The following is a 15,653-nucleotide window of genomic DNA, read 5'->3' as shown; positions in this document are numbered from 1 at the left end:
ATGCTGTGGAGAAGTTCGCTTACCTCAGCAGTATACTTTTCTGAGATGTACACATACATGATTAGGTTGATGCATGTACTGCCACAGCTAGCTCAGTGTTTGGGAGGTTCCAAAGGAAAGGGTGGTAGAAAAGACGTATTAGACTATCAAACTAAAAGTCTACAGAGCCAGTGTGTTGACTTCACTGTTGTAAGCCTATGAAATTTGGACATTATAGCAGTGCCATGCCAGGAAACCAAATCACTTCCATTTGAATTGTCTTAGGAGGATTCTGAAGATCACCTGGCAAGATAAAGTACTGAACACTGAGGTTCTTTCTCACGCTGAACTGCCATATATTCAAATTCTCCTGTAGAGGGTGCAACTCTGATAGGCTGGTAATGTTTTTCAAATGCCAAAAGTATATTTGCCTAAAAGACTATTTTTTACAGTGAACTCACACAAGATAAATACTTGCAGAGAGGTCAGGAGAAGTGATACAAGGAAGCCTCTCTAAAGAACTCTGGAATCGAAGGTGAGACATGGGAGACAATGGCACATGGTGTGCCTGCATCAAAAAAGACGCTATACTCTGCAAGTAAAGAAGAATTACAGTGGCTCAAAATAAAGGTTAAAGCCATTCCACTCCAAATGTTCATACAGACAATTTGTGCCTGATCTGTGGTAGAGCCTTCTGTTTAGAGCCTGGTCTGATCAGCCAGAGTTGGACACACTGTACCTTGAACCCAACACACAGTGATGCCATTTTGGTCCTCTTCAAGAACAAAGGAAAACTAACCAACCAATCTTATCTTAAACTGAAATGTGCTTTTTCTTAATTTCCATTCAATGGTCCTCATTCAAAAACATATCTAGGCTCTCTTCTTTAATGTTTAAGGATCATGAAATTTAGAGCCAGAAGAAACTTTAAGAGACTATTCAAATCAGGGGTTCTTATGCTTTGTGTCATGGAATATCCTTTGGCTGTCTGGTGAAGCCTACAGATATCTTCTTAGAATGCTTTTAATTGCATAAAATGAAGTACAAAGGATTACAAAAGAAACCAATTACAGTGAAATAGTTATCCAGAAATTTTTTTTTAAGTTCACAGGCCCCCAGTTAAGAACTTCTGATCTTGACCAAGAAAAGATAGTCTCCTAAATATTTGAAGCACTACCTTCTGATAGGATAAATTTTATTCTAATTAGGATCAATAGGTAAGAAGTTTCAAGGAGACTAATTGTAGCTCAGTAAGAGGAAGAACTTCCTGAAAAATTATAGCTGTCCAAAAAATAGAATGTACCAGGTAAGAAGTTTCATGTCTTAGGATCCTTCTAACTCTCAAGATTCTATAACGAATATTAAAATTTTAGAGATGGAAAGCATTTTACAGGCCACTAAGACAGCCCCAGCAAACAAGGATAGAGGCCTCACCTAGAGACTTTTACTGAGAGAAATTCTGTACCTAATGAGACAGATCATTCTACTTTGGGACAACTGTAATTTTAAGATAAGTTTTCATTATATTAAGTAAGTATCTGCCTCTGCTTTCTGTGGCCAAGCAGAATAAATCTAATTCCTTTTTCACATGGCAACCCTTGAAATACTTCATTTCCTTGATTTTATTTATTTTTTATGCCACATATATAAAATTGTTAAATAAAATTAGTCACAAAAGCATTATTATAATTAGCACATGTAGATAAAACAACAAAAAGTAATGCTGACACGAAGATGTTGTGTCATCAATTGGTTAATGGCTCATGGCTAATGAGGTAGTCTAGACCTATTTTTGGTTTGTTATGAAGATCCACAATTCTCATGAAAACTATATCCCTGCTCCAATATTACTGTGCTACACAGGGGCTCTAGGAGTTCCTACTTTGCCAACCACAATTATCAAAGGAAATTCAGTTTTCACCTTCATATTTCAAAACACTACCCTACCAGATCATGCCAGGAAGGAGAGAAATGGAATTGTAAATTCCATATTCTCTGCCAATCCTTAAGTACCCTAATTTGAATCATGTGCTAAAGATCTCTGTCATTACTTTCCAGCTGTTCCCCAAGAACAACTGGTAGAACAAAAATCCCTGAATCTTATGCTTATACCTCTAGCAAGGAGTAACTTCATCTTAAACAGACATAGGGAAAAAAAATGCAAAACACTGAAGCAACAGGGCTCAGATAAGGAATTAAATCTTAACAATAATTTGTAAGATCACAGATTCAGAGATGGAAGGGGTCTTTCGGGTCATTTAGATCAATGTTCTCATTTTAGAGTTGAAGAATAATTTTAAAACATTTTCTTCACAATAAACCTCCGAGCTATCTTTCTTTTTTTCTTGTCTTGTCCTATGATTTCACTGGTATGGGAGCTCTAAGTGGGAAAACTATGTCCACCAAGGAAGATCAGCAACTATCTATAACTTACAGTCTCAAAGAGTTACCAGAGGCAGGACCTAAATCATGTTCCTCCTAATTCCAAGACTGGCCCTCTATCCATCATACCGTGTTGCAAGTATTATCATCTTCATTTTACAGATAAAGAAACTAATGTTCAAAGAAGCAAATCACATATCCAGGAAGTATCAAGAGATGGGATTCAGACCTAGGTCTTCTGGTTCCAAGTTCAGTTTTTTCCATTATACCTCTGAAGATTTGTTAAACAAAAAACAAACATTTTTAATCCTGACTAATGTAGCTTAGCACATAAGGCACATAAGAATAAGCCACCTGTATATCGCTGAAGGATAAGAAAATATCCCAAAATAACAGACATATCAAAGTTGAAGGAAAATTTAAGCTAGATAGCTACACTATTTTCCTATCAATTCATGATGAAAAAAAAGAAAAATTATACTCAGGAAATCAACAAAAGTCCAATATTATACATTTTGACTTGTTTTCCCCAAGGTTGTCACACAGCAAAAAATGCTGCTACATGAATGACCTTGTGAAATGGAGGAGAAAGAATATCCCCAGCTGCAAAATAACTTGCCCTTGGTTGTGGTCTTGAAACAACATAGCTGTAGATCCTGTGGTCTGCTGTATTAACCTGTAGGGGTCGGGATGGAGGTGGGTTGAAGACACTTGGTACACCTTCCTGCTCATTCAGTCTGTCCTGTACAGCTGCCTGAGGAGGAAAACACACAAAACAGGAGGGAAAAGTCTCAACAAATTAGTTAACCCAGAAGAGTGAAGCCATCATGGTTTCATGTTTCAAAATAAGACGCAATTTACAATAGCTAACAATAATGATCCCTAAGCCTTTCTTTTATGAAAACACATCTTGTTTCACATTCAAAGGCAAAGTATACAACACACAGGTTAAGTAGATCAATTAAAATTCATTTTTTTGTCCTTTTCTTTTGGCTTTTTTTTTAAAGCAAAATGAACTGGGATACACATTTATAAATGATTAATCCTTCAATACTTCAGTGGATCTCTAATACTATCAGTGTGAGTATTTCCTCTATGTATGTTATAACCTATCCACAACTTGCCTCCAGTTTATTCAACCTTTCTCATATGACATGATTTCAAGTACCCTAACTTGTCTCCAGTTTATTCAACCTTTCTCATATAACATGATTTCAAGTGCCCTTCCACTATGTCTGCTGACTTCCTCTGGACATGCTTCAGTTTATTTGTCAGTGTTCTTCATAAAATGTAGTACCTAAAACTGAAATCAATATTCCAAATTGTTTTAACCAGACTAGAATACAGTAGAGGATTATTACATCACTTTTCTAGGATACTAACTTCTTTTAATAGTTTAAAATTTTTAAAAATTTATAGTATTAGTTTTTTGGTAACCACCATATTAACACTACGATCTCTTGCTGACCTTTCAATAAAGTAAAATGTCTAAATTTCTTACATGTAAAGTGGAATCAAAATAACTATTGTAAAATGATTTTCTCAAAGTAGAGAACTTTACATTTATTACCTACTGATTTAGTCCTACAAGTTTTAAGGGCCATTGTTCCAAGCTTGACATATTGTTAAATCCTGATCTGTCATACCCTTCCTAGCTCTGCTTCATTCAAAAATTGGATAAGCAGCACTACCTTTTAAGTTTTCATCTGAGACAATGACAGAAAATCTTAAAGACAAGGCCAAGCACCCTTTCCCCTTTGCAGCTATGCAAATAGTATCTGTCTGAGATTGTTATGAAATACTAACACCATCAATCCCTCCAATCAAAATCTATCTTTCTGGCATGACACTATAAACATTTTTTTCTAGTACAATTAGATATTTCTCTAGCTTCAAATCAACTTAATTGAAAGAATAAGCAACCTGATGAAATGTTATTCACCTCTGGAGAAAAAAGTGATGGAGTATGAATGCAGATAGCAGCATTTTTTTTAAACTTTCCTCATTTTCTTGGTTTGCTGTGGTTTTTTTTTTGGTCTGTGTTTTTTTCACAACATGACTAATACAGAAATACGTTTTACATGAATGCACAGATATAATCTATATCAAATTATCTGTCTTCTCAATAAGGAGGGAGGCAGGAAATTTGGAACTAAAATTTTTTTTAATTAATTTTTAAATTAAAAAAAATTTTTACATGTAATTAGAAAAAAAGATTAAAAAAAAAAATCACACAACCCAACCAATGCCATCTCTCCATCCTTTTCTAAAGGATACCACAAGAGATTCTGTCAAATGCACTGCTAAAATCCAGATATGCTCAGTATGGAAATAGTTCCCTAACCAGGAAATAACCCTCTAAGAAAAGGGAAAGACGTTGATTTGACATAACTTGCTGTTGATAAAAAATTCATGTTGATTCAGTGATCAGTTATGTTTTGACATCTTTACAAGTCATCTTAATGCCTTCTAGAACTTGTTGGGAACTGATGTCAAATCTATTTGATAATTTCTGGAATTAGAAAACAGACATTTGTCCATCTCTGGTCATCTAGAACCTTCCTCATTTTCCAGTCTTCAAAATATTACCAACAGAAATTTAGTAATGACATCGACAAATTCTTTCAAAACAACAGGATGTAATGTGTCTGGACCAGGAGACTTGAACTAATTTAAAGCAGATAGGTGCTCTCCTCCTATCACCTTACCTAAACTTGGGCTTCAATTCCCCCTTAACCATGTTTGTTTCACCCTTTCCAGTCTGAAGATCATTCTCCTTGACAGGGAAAACAGAAGCAAAATAAGTTGAGCAGCTCTGCTTTCACTTTGTCTGTTAACATTACACAGTCTGTCCCTAACAGTAGGATTTCACCTTCTTTGCAGTTCTTAATGCAAATAATCTGCACCCCTCCCCCTCCCAGTCCTACTGGCCTCAACATTCTTTATATTAAAAATAAAAAATTCCTCTTAATGAGTCTTCAAGCCCCTTAGAGTCTTTGGTCATGACTTCATGCTTATTTCTTCAAACTTTTTGAAGTCTACTTTCCTAAAGTACATGTTTGTTGAGAATCTCACTGGTATAGTCTCTTCTCAACTACAGTTACTCATCCGAGCAGTTCAGTTATACTCCCCTTTCTTGGCGCTAAAGTAAAAATTCTAAGATGAGGTGGTCGCTTTATCCCAAGGTTCTCTATTACTTCCACTTCATCAAGTACTTCCCTTGTTGGCTAGAACTGAGTAGAGAATTGCAGTTCCCTTTGTCAATTCCTCTGCCTTCTAAGAAATGAAAATGTTTGCATGGAAAGTGAGAACATATTACATGCTCTACTTTTAATAGAATGGAACTTCAATAGACATTAACTGAACCCCCTCCATACCCCTCCCATTCCTCCCATCACTACTATATTAATGCCTTTATGCCAGTTCTGCGATCTGTATCAAGTAAACAGTCAACATTATCACTTCATCTCTCTGTCTCTCATTCGATACTCCCTCAAATTACGCACCAATATATGTGTCTTCATGTGCATGTGTGTGCGCACATGTGCAAATATATACATGTATGTCCATGAGTGGGAGCATGCACGTGCACACGCACACACACACTTTAATTCTGCTGCCACTTCCATGAAAACTTTCTCTTTGAACATTGTTACAGTCCAGTCATGAGGGTTCCATATCACCAGGTCCAGAAGAGATTTAGGAAGTATATTTATCTCCTTGAATTAAAATTTCAAATTCACTTTATTACCTAAATTCTATGTATATAGACACATGAAACTATATTTTTTCTTTCCCTCTTCTCAGATAGTTTCTATTATAAACCGTTACTTCCTTTACCATTACTCTTCTTTTTAGGTCAAATTACTTGTCCTCCATATAATTTATACAATCTTTAAAGCTTTATCTGGGCATGATTTTATCTTTCCCTCTCTATATCTAGTTTTCTCTATTTCAGATTTTCCTCTGAATTACATCAGTAAATGTCTGCACAAACACAATTTTCTCACTACTCATCAGACATTCTACCCCTAGCCAAATGTGTACCATTCTAGTATCTCAAGTCATGATTCAGAAAACCAAATTGTGTACTTTGATATATTTTATGAAATTTTTCACTTCCCACAGGTTCCTTTACCAAAGTTCCAAACTTTAATTGGAAGAGCTAAAAATACTATCCATATCTCCAAGTCCTTTGATTAAACTCACTGGAGATAAAATTTAGGTTTCTTCTAGTAGTAGTCTTTTCCCCATGCATCAGGGTGTAGAAATCAACAGATTTTTATAAATCTTGGTAGGTTCTCTTGTAATACATGGCAGATGGTTTGTTTTTAAGTGTTTCATCAACACCTTTTTTTAAAAATCAAGTCACTCCCTTTACTCATAACAAAAAAGAACAGTAAGTAAGATAAAACCCAGACAGGTAGCAGAAAAGATGAAATTAGACTCCACATCTAGAAAACACACATCTAAGTCACAGGATTTAGAGCTAAAAAGTACCTTACAGATCATCTTATCCAACCTTTTCATTTTACAACTAGGGCAACTAAGCAGATTAAGTCACTTGTCCAAGGTCACACATGTATATGTAGTAGACATAAGAATCAAATCCAGATCTTCTGATGTTAAATTTATTTTCCGTTTTTACTCACGCTACTTATTGGTTTCGAATCTGAGATTCAATCTCCTACAATTTCAGTTCCCTCTGAACAAAGGGCTTCAAAGGACCCTTGGTCTTCAGAAAAAGACTGAAGATATCTGACACATGTTTATCCAAGCTCACACTTTCACAGTGATATCTCAACATAGCTAATGCCAGACTTCCTGATTACTCTGGACCTGGTCCACAATTAACCCCCTTTCATCTCTAGCCTCTGCATTTGTTTCCCTCTTCACAGCTGTTTTCCCTTCTACCTTCAGACATTAGTTTTCCTTCCCTTATCTTCTGAGCCTAACTAACTACTATGCATCCCTTCCCACACTCTATATTTTAGCCAAACTAGTCTCCTAGCTACTTCCTAATATTCTACAATTGCCTACATCTATGAACTGCTTATCCTAAAGTACAAGTCTGATCATGTAATAACTCTCCTTTCCAATCAACTTTAACAGCTTTCTATGACCTCCGTTTTTTTCTTTATATTCTTAATGCTTAACATTAATGCTTACACATCATAGGTGCTTTTAACAGATGTTTGCCGAATTAAATCTTAAAACAAACTCCTTGATCCTAGTGATCCTTAAATATCCTCCAATTTGCCTATTTCATTTGATTTTTCTAAACTTTTTATGAGTGGTCTATATCTATTGTCTCTGGGTTTTCCATCAATCTCCTTTACATATGGAGATTCCTGCCCTCCATAGTCTACATCTATTAAGGAATGGGTGTGACTCATTCAAAGTGAGAACCTTAGGCTGAAAGGGCCAGGGTCCCACATTGCATCCTGGGTCATCTCCAGTTGTCCTGATGAATATCAGGGCACTGGACCCAGATGACTCAGGAGAAGAAAGTGAAGTTTGTGACCTTACACAGCTTTTCCTCAATCAAATCAAAGTCAACTGCAAGTCATGGCATCATCTTGATGTCATAGTCTTCTTTGAGAATGAAGGACAAACACAACAATATCTATTAAAATCAAATGGTTTTTATTCAATCTTCATCCTCCCTGACCAAAGTTTCTTTTTGCAGTTCTCCTGTCACTTAGTTTATATGACACCAGATATGCTAGCTATCCTCTTACCTAAATAATTCCTCTCTCATTTCCACCTTATACTTCTCCTTTTAAGACTTCCCAGAAGTTTTATCCTCATTCCAATGCCTTGTCTTCTCTTCTTTCTACATACTAAGGGTTGAGAATATAAAGGCCAAGGCCCAGATAAAGTTGTCATCCAGTCCAGTAAGAATTTATTAACAACTTATATGCAGCCTACTATACTAGGTACTGAGTAGATGACAGCAACTGTAGCAGTAGGATAGTGGGAAAACAATGATACCCTGGCACAGTCAGTCCTGGCAATAGTTAGACAGTGACACTGACAGCAACCCGTAGCCGGCAGGCAATAGCTCCAATAGCACCTTAGATGAGACAGTGGAAAGAAACAGCAGTGGCACCCTAGTTTGCAGGTCTTAGTCAAGTTGGGGGCCAGGAGTGCAGATCCCAGCTAACACGGGAAAGCAGCCAAGGAGTATGTGGTCCAAGTAGACTGGAAGCAGCCTATGTGAGCTCCTAGCCAACTAGATGGACCAAAAGTGAAAAAGTTATCTTAAGCCGGCAAAACCAGGCACAAGGATAGGCTCACACAAGCTCTTTTTGCTGTTTGATAGAGCTCACTCTGCTTTGTTACAAGGATGAGGGAGTGGGTTATTATGCTATAAAGCTAACAGCTATGCTGTTGATGGTGTGGGCCAGAATATGGTAGAACTGAGAAGGTATGAACTAACTCCCCACAATACCAACTGGGGCTGTTAGTTTTTGTTTCTTCAATTAAAAATTTTCCATTTAACAAGAATTTATTTTCTTTTTCCATCTCCCCTCCTGCTGAAAAACAAAATAAATCCTTGTAATGGACATAGTCGAGCAAAATAAATTCTTTTGTTGGCCATGTCCAAAAACGTTGTTTCTTATTCTACATATTTAGTCCTTTACCTGTCTGTCAGGAGGTGGAGAGCATGTTCCATCATCAGTTCTGATATCATAGTTTGTAATTTTAAGCAACAGAGTTGTAGTACAGATCTGGGGCAGTTGAGTTAATTTTGCCATTTGGTAGATAGCTATGAAATCCAGCTTCAGGTCTTTGAGCAAGAGGGATTTTAAAACAGTTTTAAGTCATTGTTGGGGATCTGAGACCCCAGGGAAACTTCTTTTAGCCTTCATGATAGCCAGTTATCTGTTTTTATTTTCATGAACTGCTTTAACTCTGTGGGATATTGGAATACGTTTTTAGTAAAAGGCTATTTGAACTTTCAGGACTCTGAGTGCGATTCATTGCACCACATACAGAAGTATAAGTGAGGCAGTGTACATACAAAGACAAAATATCTCTTATACTTGAGAAGCTTACAATGCATTACAGGGAAACAACATATACACATAAGAATATATATAATAATTTGAGAAGAGAAAGAAAACTCATAAGGTCAGGAAAGGTTTTTTTGTAAGGAGAGGCCCTGGGCATTAAGCCTTGAAGGGAGCTAGGGATTCTAAGAGGTAGAAAAGAGTAGAGTGTCTTTTACCAGTATATCACAAAGTCTGAGCAAAGACAGAAAGAGGAGATGCAATTTCATGTACAAGGAACAGCAATTAGGCAAATATGACTTCAACATAAGCCTATGTGATATGGAATAGAAAAGAAAAATGAACTTGGAACAAGACTTTCAAGTGGACTTGAAAATGTCTGCTGAGGAGTTTGTGCTTGCTACCTGATGCAGCTGTGGGCCTCTAAAGGTTCTAAGCAGGCAAGGGGCAAGATCAGTCCCGAGGTTTGAGAAAATCACTATGACAACCAAGAGAAAGAGGGATTGGAGAAGGAATAGATTAAGAAGCAAAGCATCCAATTAGGAAGTTATTATCATAACTTAGGTGAATGGTGATGAGAGCCTGGTGCTGGTTTCACAAACTGAGAAAAAAGACCAGACAGACACAAGAGAAGTGGTGGTAGCAGATTCAACAAGAACTGCTGAATGAAGACAAGGGGAATGAGAAAGAATGATGAAGAGAAAATGATTCTATGGTGGCAAACCTGTATGACATGACAGATATCTGAACCTATACATGTTGGACAGAAATGAAGAAATACTGGCTTGTGGAGGAAATTAGTTTGATTCTGGACATGTTGCATGTGAGATGCTGATGGAGCATCCAGTTGTAGATCCACTAGCCAATCAGTGATATGGAAAAGGAACTTGAGACAGAGATTAGAAGTAGAAATTGATAGATTTGGGAGAGGTCAACATGAAAATAATAATTAAACTTTTGGGAGTTGATGACATTACTAAGGGAAAGGATGTATCCACATGAAGGGGAACAGAACTTGGAACAGAACACAGCAAAAGAAATTGAAAAGGAATTGTTAATCACGCAACAAGAGAACCACGATGGTACATGGTCACAAAAACCCTGGGAGAAAGGGAATATCCAGGAGGAGGGGGGAGTTAAGTGTAGTAATCTGATGCAGCTATCAAGAAATCACTGGTAATTTTGGAGGAGAGTTTCAGTTGAGTGGTGAGAAGTGACTAGGAGAAGAAGAAAAAGGCAGTAAGCACAGATTTTTTTTTTTTGCAGGTGCTCTATCTATTGTGCCACTGAGCTGCCCCATCAAGGTTTTTCTTAGGAATGGAAGAGGCCTAGGCATGTTTGTTGATAGCAGGGCAAGAGTCAGTAAGTGGAGAGAAAATGAAGATTAAGAGAGAGAAAAGACATGATTTAGGAGGCAAGCTGCTAAAGGAGATGGGAGGGTAGGGAATCAAAAGCACAAGTAGAGATGTTGATAATATAGGAAAACTTTGGAAGACCTCAGAATTCTGATCAATGCAATGGTCAGTCATGACTTTATAAGATTAAAGATGAAGCTTTTTTCTTGCTTATGAGCAAAGTAGTGTATTAAAAGTGAAGGATGAGACACATTTTCAGACATGGTCAATCCACTGGTTGTAAATACAGTAAAGCATTCTGTTGTGCTTTACTATTATACTTATTTGCTACAGGGGAGAGTTCTACTGGGCAGAGAAGATGAAGTGCAAAAAGACAATGATGTTGAGAAAAAAAATTAAGAAAACATTAAAAAAAAAAAAAAAGCCCAAGTAGCTATGACCAACCAAGAGATAGAGATATGTTACAGGATGTAAAATGGATCCTTTTGATCACATCAAATTGAAAAGGTTTTGCACAAACAAAAACAATGCAGCCAAGATTAGAAGGAAAGCAGGAAACGGAAAAATTTTTCACAGCAAGTTTCTCTGATAAAGGCCTCATTTCTCAAATATGTGTTAAATTTGTAAGACTATGAGTCATTCCCCAACTGATAAATGGTCAAAGGACATGAACAGGTACTTTTGAAAAGAAGAAATCAAAGCTAGCTATCTATACTCATACGAACAAATGCTCTAAAAATCACTATTGATTAGAAAAATGCAAATTAAAATAATTCTGAAGTACTACCTCACATCTATCAAAATGAATATTATAACAGAAAAGGACAATGAAAAATATTGGAGGGGATGCAGAAAAAGAGAGACAATGATGCTCTCTGCTGGTAGAGTTGTGAACTGATCCAATCATTCTGGAAAGTGATTTGGGACCATGCCCAAAGGGTAGTTTTATAAAATCTGTGCATATCCTTTGACCCAGCAATATTACTACTAGGTTTGTACTCCAAAGAAATCAAAGGAAAAAGATCCATATATGTATATAAATATTTATAGTAGCTCTTTTTGTGGTAGCAGAGAATTAGAAACTAAGAGGATGTCCATCAATTAGGGAATGGCTAAACAAGTTACAGAATATGATTGTGATGGAATAGTATTGTGCTATGAGAAGTGATGAGCAGGATGCTTTCAGAAAAACCTAGGAAGACTTAAATGAACTGATGCAGAGTGAAACAAGCAGAACCAGGAGATTATTCTATATATTCTATATAGTAACAGTAATACCATATGATGATCAGCTGTGACTTAGTTATTCTCAGCAACACAATGATCCAAGACAATTCTGAAGGATTTATGTTGAAAAATACTATCCACCTCCAGAGAAAGAACTGGAATCTTAATGCAGATTGAAGTATACTTTTTTTTTGCCTTCTTTAGTAATTTTTCTTTTTGCTCTGTGTTTTCTTTTACAACATAGATAATAGGGAAATGTTTGACTTGGCTACACATGTATAATCTATATTAAATTGCTTGCCTTCTTAAGGAGAGAATTTCGAACTTAAAATTTTTAAAAAGTATTTTAATTTTTATTTACATGTAACTGATAAAAATTAAATATAAACAAAAAACAATTAGAAGGGTTGATCTTGGTGAAGATAAGAGTACCTCTTTGTCAGACTAGAACAAAAGGAAAAGAGATTAGGGGATGTCAAGCTGTTTTGAAATGAGCAGAAGGCACTAACAAGAGATAATGGCTTTTATTTTCTCTGCAAAGTAGGAGGTGATGGTTTGATGAAAGAAAAGAAGTTTTGGTACAGATGTGGAAAGTGGAGTAAATAGTCAATCAGGGAAGAATAAAAGGAATATCATGCAGTAGCAAGGGCCCAGTTCCTGGCCTCTTATTCTAACAACTCAACTGAATGTTCAATCTCATTCTCAAAAATAAGAACCTAAAATTAATGGTAATTATTGTAATATCGTGTGTTATCCTCAGGTGATTTTCACCCCCACATTCTTTGACTCAGTCATTCTCAATACAAAAAAGATCTCATTCTATACTCATTCCCTGTGGAAGCTCATACTTATACTCATGCCTTCAATTTCCAACTCTACGTCAAAGAATTCCAAATTCACATCTTCTGACTTTGTCCTCTAGGATATTATTTCCACCTGTCAACAAGGCACCTCCATGAGAAGTTCAACTGTCACCTTAAGTTCAACATAATCATTTCCACCCAAACAGATAAATGCAATGTCTGAATTTAACCACAAAGGACAATATCACTGTAAAATACAAAAGTGCAAAGATATGGTTATGCAACCAAATATAAGGATACTCAAAAAAATAGGAACAAGGTGAAGAAGTATCACTCTTTAAGAAAGAAGGAAACACAAATCCATACAACATAGGGAGAATTATCTATCACAAGAAACATCACTCCCTCTCTTTCATGGTATAATTACAAAATAACTGACTGGTAAGATTAATATATCTCCCAGTAACAAGAAGCAACCAAGCTGGATAGCAATCAGAAAAGTATCCGTAAATGTGGCCACTAGCAGGAAGCTCAAATTCACATACATTAATATGCATCATTTTCTCAGCACCCAAAAAAACCTACACCAACAACAATACTGCCACCAGATGGCAGTAGCTGCAACATAATGTCAGATCAACAACTAAATTTGGGGAGATTGAAGAAAAGGTAAACTCACCTGACCTCTTCTCAAAACTCCTTTGAATAACTTTAAATATTGTCTCATAACAATTTCTGGAGTAGCAGAACCCACAAAAGGATAGAATGAACAAATTTTCCAGGTCAAAACAACTTAAAAGGTCAGCAGGAAAAATATGATACACGGATTAAGAGTGGAGAGCAGTCCAGCCCACACCCCAGCAACCAGCAGTAGGCTTGGGGATGAATGAATCAGTGTCAGCAGTGGGTCAGTCTACAGAAAGTAAGTAGTGTCAGACAACTTGTTAGAAGATTACAGAGGTCCCTTTGATGCTAATAGAGCAGGACTGTTGAACTGCCCATACTTGAATCTGGGTTGCAAATCTAGGGCAAGGAGGAGCACTAGCACACCAGAGCTTTCAACTGAATGGGACCCTTGGCTGCAGCTCCAGGGTGGAAAAGAGTGCTTATGATCATGCACAGAAGAGGACGCAGGCTAGGAGAATATTAAAGACACTTCTCCCTAGATCATACCAGTTTGGAAGAACCAAAAACTTACAGGTCCCCAAAAATTATCTTCTGAAAAAAGCTGCACCAAAAAACCCTGAAGCTTGAGACAGTGCCTCCTCTACTCTGGAAGCAAAGTAGAGTTAAACGTCTAGAAATAGGCTGGAAAAATGAGCAAACAGCAGAAAAGGATCAAATTATTAAGGTGACAGGTAAGACCAAAACACATACTCAGCAGAAAATAACAAAATCAAAACTGCTCCATCAAAAGGCCCAAAGAAAAATATGATTTGGTCTCAGTCCATGGAAGGGCTTAAAAAGGTTTTTAAAAATCAAGTAATAAAGGTAGAGGAAAAATCAGGAAGAGAAATTAGAAGGATTCAAGATAATCATGAAATAAAAATTTGGGGAGATTGAAGAAAAGGAGGCACATAAAAATACTGAGAAGAAAATAACACCTCAGGAAGGAGAAATATAATCAATTATACCTTAGAATGCAAATGGGATGAATTTACTCAAACTGGAAAGTGACAGCAGATTAAAAATTTAAATTCAACAACATATTGCTTTCAAGAAATGCTATAAAAATGAGAGATACACAAATACAAACTAGGGGGCGAAGCCAAGATGGTGGAGTAGAAAGACGCACATACACATAGCTCCGAACCCACAACCCATAGAACAACTACAAAGAAGTAACTCATGGTGAATTCTGCACCCAGAGGCCACAGAACATTGGAGCAAGGGAGATTTCTGTTCCGGAGAGACCTGCAAACCTCTCCCAAAAGGTCCTTCGCGCTGCGGACTGGGAGCTGAGTACAGCCCTGCCGCAGCCGCGGCACCGAGAGGAAAAGATCCGAGCGGGCTTCAGGGACGGGATCTCCAGTGGCCGCACAAGTCCCTCCACCCACAGGTGATGGGGGTCAGTGAGAGAGTCTCTTTGGCGGGTCAAGAGGGGAGTGGGGTGCCCCCATGGCTTGGGCCCCCTCGGGAGGCAGAAGCTGAGGGGTGGCGGCAGACCGGGGCTCCCCTAACAGGCAGGAGCCTGGATCCATTGTTGAAGGTCTGTGCATAAACTCCCTGAGGGAACTGAGCCTGAGAGATGGCCCTGCCCCAACCTCAGCACCTGAACTTAATCTCACACTGAATAGCAGCCCTGCCCCAGCCCAAAGCCCTGAGGCTGGGAAGCAGCATTTGAATCTCAGACCCCAAACGCTGGCTGGGAGGATCAGGAGGCGAGGTGGGTGTGAGGAAAATATTCAGAGGTCAAGTCACTGGCTGGGAAAATGCCCAGAAAAGGGAAAAGAAATAAGACTATAGAAGGTTACTTTCTTGGGGAACAGGCATTTCCTCCCTTCCTTTCTGATGAGGAAGAACAATGCACCATCAGGCAAAGAAACAGAAATCAAGGCTTCTGTGTCCCAGCCCACCCAATGGGCTCAGGCCATGGAAGAGCTCAAAAAGAATTTTGAAAATCAAGTTACAGGTGGAGGAAAAGCTGGGAAGAGAAATGAGAGACATGAAGTCAAAGCATGAACAGCAGATCAGCTCCCTGCTAAAGCACACCCAAAAAAATGTTGAAGAAAATAACACCTTGAAAACTAGCCTAACTCAATTGGCAAAAGAGGTTCAAAAAGCCAATGAAGAGAAGAATGCTTTAAAAAGCAGAGTTGGCCAAATGGAAAAGGAGATTCAAAAGCTCACTGAAGAAAATAGTTCTTTCAAAATTAGAATGGCACAGATGG

The 15,653-nt window shown here is 37.6% G+C and overlaps 1 protein-coding gene across 4 annotated transcripts in view; it reads right to left on the bottom strand.

The window, feature by feature from the left end:
• FAF2 (Fas associated factor family member 2) overlaps window positions 1–15,653 on the bottom strand; it is a 95,108-nt gene that overhangs the window by 36,600 nt on the left and 42,855 nt on the right. For 2 of the 4 annotated variants that reach the window (XM_072631088.1, XM_072631090.1), the window contains exon 3: window positions 2,933–3,115. In XM_072631088.1, the coding sequence (XP_072487189.1) occupies window positions 2,933–3,115 (183 nt within the window). The remainder of the gene's footprint in view (window positions 1–2,932; window positions 3,116–15,653) is intronic. The other 2 variants (XM_072631089.1, XM_072631091.1) reach the window with 1 other exon arrangement.

The sequence above is a fragment of the Notamacropus eugenii genome, chromosome 1, assembly GCF_028372415.1.
Source record: "Notamacropus eugenii isolate mMacEug1 chromosome 1, mMacEug1.pri_v2, whole genome shotgun sequence".
Classification (NCBI taxonomy): Eukaryota; Metazoa; Chordata; class Mammalia; order Diprotodontia; family Macropodidae; genus Notamacropus; species Notamacropus eugenii.
Note: the sequence above shows the minus strand (reverse complement) of the source record. Positions and strands in the feature narration are given on the sequence as shown.